At 41.0% G+C, this 9,755-nt stretch overlaps 3 protein-coding genes and 1 long non-coding RNA gene across 8 annotated transcripts in view; 3 read left to right on the forward strand and 1 right to left on the reverse strand.

Moving 5' to 3' along the window:
• Positions 1–887, forward strand: part of hoxc8 (homeobox C8) — a 23,535-nt gene extending 22,648 nt beyond the window's left edge. For both annotated transcript variants that reach the window (XM_020704671.2, XM_023956216.1), the window contains one exon: positions 232–887. The gene's annotated coding sequence lies outside the window, so the exon portion shown is untranslated. The remainder of the gene's footprint in view (positions 1–231) is intronic.
• The window catches only part of LOC105354371, a 14,299-nt gene extending 4,667 nt beyond the window's left edge, over positions 1–9,632 (reverse strand). Inside the window, exons 1-4 of one of the 3 annotated variants that reach the window (XR_002290536.2) lie at positions 9,471–9,632; positions 2,947–3,011; positions 1,908–2,003; positions 910–1,659 (exon numbers count right to left, since the gene is read on the reverse strand). This is a non-coding gene — a long non-coding RNA (uncharacterized LOC105354371). Of the gene's footprint in view, positions 1–909; positions 1,660–1,907; positions 2,004–2,946; positions 3,012–9,470 lie in introns of those variants that run through there. The other 2 variants (XR_909009.3, XR_002290537.2) reach the window with 2 other exon arrangements.
• Positions 2,907–5,605, forward strand: hoxc6 (homeobox C6). 2 transcript variants are annotated; one of them, XM_004070467.4, is made up of 2 exons: positions 2,907–4,070; positions 4,472–5,605. In XM_004070467.4, the coding sequence occupies exons 1-2, from the start codon at positions 3,674–3,676 to the stop codon at positions 4,777–4,779; spliced, it is 705 nt and encodes a 234-aa protein (XP_004070515.1). In that variant the 5' UTR covers positions 2,907–3,673; the 3' UTR covers positions 4,780–5,605. The 2 variants fall into 2 exon arrangements, with proteins under 2 accessions (XP_004070515.1, XP_011475418.1); XM_011477116.3 differs by having other exon boundaries at positions 2,913–4,070; positions 4,469–5,605.
• Positions 6,275–8,912, forward strand: LOC101174425 (homeobox protein Hox-C5a). The gene is made up of 2 exons (XM_004070714.4): positions 6,275–6,917; positions 7,973–8,912. The coding sequence occupies exons 1-2, from the start codon at positions 6,440–6,442 to the stop codon at positions 8,179–8,181; spliced, it is 687 nt and encodes a 228-aa protein (XP_004070762.1). The 5' UTR covers positions 6,275–6,439; the 3' UTR covers positions 8,182–8,912.
• Positions 9,633–9,755: the final 123 nt, after the last annotated feature.

The following is a 9,755-nucleotide window of genomic DNA, read 5'->3' on the forward strand; positions in this document are numbered from 1 at the left end:
AAATAAATAAATATGCAAATTATTTTAAAAAAATAAAAAGGCAAGAAACCGAAATTCCTCTTCCAAGACTATGTTTGAGATGTTAAAATACAAAAATTTAATTGCACAAACAAGTGAAAATGTTCATACTTGAACCTTTTTTGCCATTGATTTAACATTGAAACAGGAAATGGGGTGTGTGTTTCTCTTTCTCCCTCTGTGTGTGTGTGTGTGTGTGTATGGGGGCGACAGAGAGCAGCACTTTCGGTCCATTTAAAGTTGTTTCATTTTAGGAATTACCAGTAAGGCCCACGGTGTTCTGTTATTTTCATTCCAGAAAGAAAATTCCGCTTAGTGAAGCGGAATGCTTTTTAGCTCTTGTGGCAGCTTTGTTTTATCTTTTATTAAGAAGTATGGCAAAGCCTCTTTTTGTGAAAGCCCTTCCAACCTATTTGCTTTTCCCTTATGAAACGTTGCTGCTGCAGCACGTTTATTTAGCCAGCAGAGAGAAACAGAGAGGAAAGTCCATTAATAAACGACTTGTTAGGTAAATCTCCTTTTAAGATTAAGAAGGGAAAATCGCGGGCCATTGTTGAGCTCTTTAGGATTTTAAAAAGCAGAGTTAAGCTGACATCAAACTCCATGAAAGTCGTGAAGCTGTCTGCGTCACCACATTTAGAAACTCACTTACAAACCCCGACAGGACAAAAATTTTCCCCAAACTAATGGTCATAATTTATGACGTGCGGATCAACATGTGCTCATTGGGCAGCAGCTTCCTGAGTGCTTAACGAGCATGAAGTCGAACACTTCCGGACATTAATTGGACTAGCCAGCGATGGTGAAGTGCTTCTAGAAGAGCTTTACATTGTTAGTATGTGAATTACTCCTCATTAGAAGCGCGGGAGAGGAAAATACACCAGACTTTGCCTCTTTTGTGTGTTTTTAATCATGGCTGATAATGCAGGAATTTTTAAAGGTTTCATGCAAACACTGAGTTATGTTGTGGCGTCAGACAACGAGGGCTGTCTTCATCTAAAGAGGACTAACAGGTTCACAGACGTACAGACGGGCCTCGTTGCAGGTTAGGCCTTCAGCACTGGAACTAATTAAAGCATAAACACATGCAGGGCGACATGTTAATTTTTGCAAAAAGAAAAGAAGGATTTAAAAAGTGGAAATAATAATTGTATATTGTATATATAGTATAAATAATATTTATGACTACTTAGCGTTACACTATACTGACACTTAAAATTTGGCAAATAAAATACGAACAATAAATAAAAAAATATATCTATTAAAACACCATTGTCATAATGAGTAAAATCGATAACTTGTAGATTTAAAAAAATGTTGTTCCAACGAATATTTTCCTATTTTAGTAAAGGAGCTCTGTTCCACTCCCCCTTCTCTACAAAAAAGCAGAATCGTCAAACGTGAGGCAAACGGCTCCATCCCTTTGTGCATCCAAAGCTGTGTGCATGTTATTTGCCTCACGGGCCGCCATAAAACACTAAAACTCTGGGGAAAGAATGACCTTTCTGATGCTGCACACGGACACAGCCTCTGCTGCATTCCAGTCCACACATTGGCTTCACTGTTCAGCTTTTATTTACAGCCTCCACTTTGAGGACGAGCGGGTTTTCGTGCGTGTGTGTGTTTGAGAGAGAAACGAGCCTGAAAACAAAACACACATATTTGCTTTCAGTTTTCACACTTTTGATTGTATTATTTGTTTTATACATCCATAAACAATTTTATATATATTGATGTATTTAAAATATATTTGACAGCAAACTAGAATTTAAGCACTGATTTTCTGCTTAACGCAGGCTTCAATCTGGTGCGTATTTGCTCGGAATCATGGTGCGGATGTCACAGGCGGTCACCAATAGGTAAAAGGAAACTTTTATTGCACCACTTACTTCCTCCTCTTTGTTCTTTTGTCTTTAACGGTATTCAGGATTCCAAGCAACTGACCAAAACAGAGTTGCATGTTTAGGCTGGACCACTTCGTAGTACTGAAAAAAAAGAAAAAAAAATCAATGCGTTTAACCAATTGGCTGCTGCAGCACAACAGCGTTTCGGCAGACATTTCCAATATCTGTATCGATTATTTTATTGGCATCTATTATGGTGTGTTGCAATACGAAACGAGATAATGTGAATTGTCGTTTCCAGCGCATATATGTGCGGTTTAATTTTTCATTCACTTTAAAAGCCTTTGAATTGGGGCAATGAGAAGCTATTAAGATAAAAACGCTGTCTCCTTTGTCATAAGAAAAATAATAACACTTCAGTTAAATAAATAAATTGTGCGGCCTGTCGGATGATAAAAATAAATAAATCACAAGAATTACAAATTTCAGTGCTGCGCCAGTATGAACTTTTGCCAGTTTTTCAATACGCCTCCAAAGTTAGTTCCAACCCCGCAATTAGCTTCAGAGATAATTATCGGTTTGTGTTTCCTGTTTGAGTGTCAGAGGAATTTCGAAGTGAGATCAGAACAACACAAAAAGACAAACATTATGGTGGGGTTATGCAGCATTGTGTTTGATCCTACAACAGAAGACCGGCCTGAATTTTCAACGGTTTTGGAGCATGCACTCAATGTGAACCACAATGACTTTTGGCCAATTTTTTTACTCCTTTGCACTAAAGCACTTAAGAATATTATTAAAGACATGAAAAAAAATCAAACGTGAAGCAGTTGTTGCGTCTGTCTCTTGATTGCCCTCAAATGCTGCCCTGCGCTTTCATCTGTGCGTCCGGATGATAGCCTTGAGCTGCTCCGCTGCAGAGATAGCTCTTGGTGAGCTGTGGAACGTTACTTGTTTTATTGCCCTCGCAGAAAAGAGACTATAAACGCATTCTTAACCCCCCCCCCCTGCCCCCAAAAAGCTGTGCTCACTTGACAGATAAATCATACACAAAGGACACATTAACAGTTTGTTGGAAACTCACTGATATGGCTGAGATAAACTCTTCCAATATTCATCCAGTCCTCCTGAAGGGCACCAAGCGTGTAACTGTTGTGAAAACAGCAATGAGTGCAGGACACAAACACACGTCAGAATTCCCTGTCACACTAAAAGGACTGTTTTGTGTAAAATTATTTGATTCAAACATGTCATTTTTATTTTTTGTGCGTTGGACTTGGAGAAAAACGTGATTTACTGGGTTTCCACGCAGATTTCCTGCTCCCCCCTCCCCACTGAACATGGTTAACAGCTCCGTGTCTTCCTCTAAAACAAATGCTTCTAAACTTGAAGTCCAAACTTCCCATTGCGTTTAGCTGGACGGTGCGCCTCTCCAAATCCACGTTGTGTTTATCGGCATTTAGCACTAATGTTCAAGCTGTGAGCTAAAAGCTACAGTTTCGCCTCAACTCCTGCGCCTCAATTGGCTGAGAAGGGTCAGCTGACACTGTCATATTGTCTCTCACCGAGCCAAGCCTCGGCTATAACACTCGGGTTTGCGCGTCTTAACCGAAGATTGGAAATTAATAATATTCAATCGTCAAAGTAGCTCAAGTCCACTTAGGAAGGCAGAAAGTCGAGGAAAAACAGAAGATCCTGGAGAAAGGTGGAGTTGGTTGACACGGGCGATAGGGAGATTTACAGGGAAGGAGATTGAAAAGAGACCGATAAAGAAGTGGGGAGAGTTGGAGAGAGGGTTTCCAAAGCAAGGCATGAATTCTTATTTTGCAAACCCGTCGCTTTCGTGCCATTTATCCGGTGGCCAAGATGTCCTGCCTAACGTCCCCTTAAACTCCACCACCTATGACACAGTGAGACATTTTTCGTCGTACGGCGCAGCTGTGACCCAGAATCGGATATATGCACCTTTCTACTCCCCTCAAGATAATGTGGTGTTCGGCTCCAGCAGGGCACAGTATGAGTATGGATCAAACGTGTTTCTTCAGGACAAGGAGGTGCTGCCCAGCTGCAGGCAAACTAACATGGGACTCAACACACAAAGCCACATTGCTCAAGAATACAGTCTGGATCAAGGAAGAGCAGGAACTCAGGAGCAGAAAAGTAACATCCCGATCTACCCGTGGATGCAGCGAATGAACTCACACAGCGGTGAGTTTTACTACGACAAATAAATTAACGAAATAGGCCAGTTTTACGATATGTCTTGCCAAGAGAGTAAGTTACTTTTTATGGCCCCATAAAACATTACTGTATCCCCTCGACTTGTAGATGGGCCTTAACATGTGCAAACAAACAGTTTCATTTTAAGAATGATATACTGGCCGTATTCGGTAACATGAGACAGACAAACAGTGTGTTAGGATACCTTTGCATATTAAAGCCAAGATGTCCTTAGAGATTATGTGCTTTTGTCAGACAGGTCAAATAATTTTATTGCACTTCCAGATTTAACAATGTGACCAGCCACTTCAAAGTGGAATAATAGACCGCAGGCAGAGGTGTCCTGTGAGGCGCGACTCAATGAGTACCTTTACTTTGTATTTCAGCAGGAGTGGGCTACGGGACAGACAGGCGCAGAGGACGTCAAATATACTCTCGTTACCAAACACTAGAGCTGGAGAAGGAGTTCCACTTCAACCGCTACCTGACCAGGCGCAGACGCATCGAGATCGCCAACGCGCTTTGCTTAACGGAGCGGCAGATCAAAATCTGGTTTCAGAACCGCCGCATGAAATGGAAGAAGGAGAGCAACCTGACCTCCACGGTGACTGGAAGTGAACAGACAGGAGCCTCGCAGGAGAACGAGCGCAGTGGCGCAACGGAAGAAGGGAAGGAGGATGACAAGAAGAAAGAATAGTTCACAATAAATGGAAAAGCGGGGAATCACCCACTGACCGTTTCAATCCAACATAACTACCTAAAAAAACTACCTAAAAATGTATGGACTTGAGTGCGACTTCACTGCATGATGGCTTCCCCGCTGCTCTTTATCTCTTGTTGACCACATGAGTGTGGAGCCACATATCCAAATAATCTACAGTTTTGTCCTTGTGACATTTGGAACATTGAGCTTTTATATATCTATATATATGTGTATAGTTCTTATTATTATTAATATTATTATTATTGCAGTTTCTCATTCCTACCATAGTGTTCTGTTTTCAGTTTCCGTCCCTGGAAATCTGTGTATTTACCTCCCACACCACATTCATCACTGTGAACTCTTTGATCACCTCACTAAATATAGTGTTGGCTTAACTTAGCTCATTATAGTACATGCACATTCCACGGCATTAAGGAAAAGAGCAGGCGGACACTTTTTGAGTGTTGACCAGTACTTGAATCTCCGAAGAGAAGTGCCCTGTTTTGAAAACAATGAAGTTGCACGGATCGTGTCCAGTCCTCACACAATCACAACTGAAATGCCTGTATATAAGAAATGCAACATTGTAATGTGTAAGTCACCACCTATCCGCACACTTACCCGATTTGTTAGGCGTTGCGTAAATGAAAATAGCGCCTATCACCTCCCTTTTTTTAAAATAAAACTAATAATAATTGACACCTAAGCTTTTATTGTGAGAAACATTTGTACACTTGCAATTCTTCACTTTTGTTTGAGAGTTATACATTTGTGTTTTGTCATAGTTGTGTATCATGAAATAAAATCTTTGTCAAACTTCCCTTCTTGTCATGTGTTTTTCGCTGAATTGCGCGCGAGAGCGCAGATTTCACAAATAATTTTGTGATACATGCGTAAATTCTGCGCGTAATGGCAACGCAACTTCTTAATATTTTTGACAATTTTGGAGCAACAATGTTCAATGTTTTGGTGGATAAATAAATAAAATAAGTCTAAAAATACGATTTATTTGATTTAAGTTGGGGAGGTTTTTTACACTTTGTAACATTAGACAATTCCAAGAGTTCCCACTTAATACATAGTCAAATACTACAACTACTGGTTATAACTTTTATTATTATTATTATTATTATTATTATTATTATTATTATTATTATTATTATTATTATTATTATTATTGTTGTTGTAGAAGGTGCGTCAGTAACGCAGGGCTGTGCCCGTCCTGCTCCATTCCAGACAGCAGATGACGCTCTTGTCTAACTGTCCTGCCCTATTTGCGCCAAAGAACCCTGCCTGGCCCCTAACAACTAACAGCTCAAAGTTTACCGGACACGTTTCTCCTATTCATCAATATCCCCATTGAGCATCAAGCCAATTTATGACTGGCCAACACGTGCACGTGATCACATACAAATACTCCATATTTGGGCAGCGCAAGCCGGATCAAGAATGCAAAAAAAAAAAAAAAAGATAACAAAGCTCACTCCACCTATAAATCCGGGATTATATATATATATTTTGTTGGTCCGACAGCTGTGAATTTTCCACAAGGCGCCACAAAGAAAAGCAATGACCTACAAAATTAGGGAAATAACCGCAACCCACATCCCGCAGCCTATGTAGTTTGAAAAGAAAGTGTCGCTGGTGGTTGAAAATGAGCTCACGTGTTGACGCCTCTGGTCTAGGGCAAACAAGCGAGACAACTTCTCTCAACAAAATGTATAGCTTCGATCTATCTGGGCACAGGTCCAGCCAGTATGAGGGCGTAAATGTTAACGGAATTTACTCCTGTCCCGTCCCCACGACCTCTGTGCAACGGGATGAGATGAGAGCCAGCCTGCGTGGCCAAACGGATACTCCTTTGCTGTCAGGAACACAGATAACCATGGTCTCCAGTAGCTCTTCCGTGGACGCAAGCGGGCTAAACTACGGCGACCGAACGCTGCTGGGACTAGGGGCAGTTGGAAACCCGGACAGGACCGCAAAATCCAGCGGCAGCAAGAACCAAGAGAGTGACAGAAACGCGGATAACACGCAGTCAGTGAAACGAAACACAAGTTTGAACCAGCTTCAGGAAAGTGAGCAGCGGCCGCAGATTTATCCATGGATGACAAAACTGCACATGAGCCACGGTAAAGTTTGTCTCATTCCTAATAGTGCGACTAAAATGCTTCCCCTTATTCACTCTTAACGAAACACCACTTCTCTTTGCTCATTCTAGTGTCCCTCTCGAGTTTTATAGGCCTAAAGAAGGAAATAATAAAAACTAGAGGTCATAAATTTTATGACAAAGGCATCCATTGCTCGTAAACCTGCTCTGTTACGGTGACGAGGTGATCTGCGGTGTGATTTACTGTGGTATAATTGGATAAAAGAACGGAATTGTGGGGAAAGTATGTCAAAAACAAAATTCTCATGTTGCACTTTTTGGTTTATTTAATTTTAACCTTTTTTTTTTGAAGATTTCAGTTTTTTTATTTTTTACATCAGAACGGTGTATGAGGCTTTAGCCTCAAATTGAACTCTGCAAAACAGCGATGCCCTGACCCACTGATGAACTTTTCACCTCTAAAAGATTTGAATAGGCAACCACTTTCACGTCTTAAACCCAAGGGCTATTTTTTATGCTACAAAGTGGAGCATTGACCACATTTGGAACAACGTAATAATTAGATAAATTAATAGTAATAAAAAAACTCTGTAACACGCAAACAAAAGATGATTAAATTACTTTCTTGTGGTAAACACAAGCCTTTTGATCTCAATTGAAGATGCCTCTATTACTTTGTAAAATTAAAACCCATTTGTTTCTTTTTTCCCCTCTTCCTCACTGGGATGCACAAATAAACTTTCTATACAGTTTCCCATTTTCTTATGTAGCTAAAATATACTAAGACGTCATTATGGCTAAATTATTTTTGCGTGACATCACAATTCTTTTTGTAAACTTACGTTTCCAAAAGCCTAAAAATACAATACAATAAAATGAAATATTTGAGGGACTAAATTGGGAGTTAATATCATGTTAAAAAAAGTTTTCAGTAAATATGGACTGAAAAGGTAGACCACACATTTTATATTTTTCGTCGTGAGGTTTATGCATGTTCAACCTACTTTTTTATTTTTGGACTTTTTGTCTAAACTCTGTAATGTAGCTGAAAGCTAACTCCTTTTAATGCTACTTCAGAATCGGAGGGTAAGCGGTCCAGGACCAGTTACACCCGGTACCAGACTCTCGAACTGGAGAAAGAGTTTCACTTCAACCGGTACCTGAGCCGCCGCAGGCGCATAGAGATCGCCCACACTCTGTGTCTAAACGAGAGGCAGATCAAAATCTGGTTCCAGAACAGACGGATGAAGTGGAAGAAGGACTCAAAGCTCAAAGTGAAGGAGTAGAGATGCTCGCGGGGAGCACGCACGCAGCACCCCACTCTGCAGAGCGCACGCGGAGCGCAGGAGTGCCGCCTGACCTTCAGATGAACCGCAAGGAGCAATGACATCATGACACCGCTCTGTGTGCTTCATCACCAATTATGTGTCACTTGCTGCAGTTTGGGACCTAATGTATTGAATATCATTCACTTTGATCAATCGGTTTACATTTCTAAATTAATTTGCTGCCCATGCGATGATAACCCCACTTTACTGCGTGTAAGGAACAGGAGGTTGAGGGGAGCTCGTCCCCGAGAGGCTTGGCTCTGCACTGCACTCACAAGATGCACAATATTAATAATCCGCTTATGGTTAAGATAAGAGGTCACTGTGCGAGGAATGAAGTCATTTCCAACTCTGCCAGTTTATGTTTAGAGTTCAGTGAATCAAATAAAGGAAAAAGAAAGTCGTGCTGTCCTGAAAGGGTTAAGATCCTGTTATTTTATCATGCTTGGATGTTGTGGAATGTGTGTGGACTGACCAGTGTGCCTGTAAGTGGATTCTCCGTCTGTGTCTGTCATTCCTCGTGGAAGTGAATCATTCTGTAAACTGTATTGACTGTATGTTAAAATATTGTAACGTGCAATGAAGTCGTTTCTCTCCTGACGGTGCCTGCTAAACACAAGGCCTCAAAAATCACTGAAAGATAGCCTGTTTGTTGACTGTCATTAATAAAGTTATTCAAAATGAGGACATTTCAGTGTCAGTGTGCCCACGTCTGTTCCCCTTGTTTACACACTCATGTCATGAAGTTGGAATTACATAAAACAGTAGTATTATCCTTCTTCTTGGTCTTAAAAAAACACAGAATACTTCTGATTTTGTCTGTTTGTTAGTCTCTGAGCACCCAGAATTTCAGTGGCAGACAAACGCGCTGAGAAGTTTAAAGCCCCCCCATAAAACTTTATTGCCCCTTTTTCCATTACTCCGCAGGCACACTGCGCTTCCTGTTTTGCCAGGGAAGGAAGGGACCCACAATCCTGTAATAACAACACACATGGACGCAAAACGTTGGTTTCCTGTGTGTACAGACTCACGCTTGGTCACTGTAAAGGCCATATGGACACTAAGTTATATGGCCTAACTGTAATCCTCTGTATCTAGAGCGGTGCTGTCAAACGGGCATAAAAGAATTTGCTGGGTGTCTCAATTCAACAGTAACTTTTCCAGAAGTACATATGCAGCAGAATAGCCCAAGGTTATGAGGTAATTCTTCTCTCTAGCACTACTTAAGGAAAAGAAAAAAGACTCACCTCTCAAACTGATAGCTTCCTACTGAGCTTCCTTGATGGTTATGTGAAGCGGTCAGCACCGCGTCCACTTTCTTTGCGCTCTGCTAGGCCTGACCTACATGTGGAGGATGTTTTCAGTCCCTTTTTGTGCGTCTTTCTTTTATGGGTATTTTAAAGTTTACAAGGTTACATATGCCAATTGCCCCAAGCAGGGCCTGTGAATGGTGCATGGGGAGCACGTGGTGTCATTTAAGTGGGTTTTATGGCCTGGAAGAGCTGACAAACCTTCGATATATACACATCATA

The sequence above is a fragment of the Oryzias latipes genome, chromosome 7 (assembly GCF_002234675.1).
Source record: "Oryzias latipes chromosome 7, ASM223467v1".
In the NCBI taxonomy this organism is placed as follows: domain Eukaryota; kingdom Metazoa; phylum Chordata; class Actinopteri; order Beloniformes; family Adrianichthyidae; genus Oryzias; species Oryzias latipes.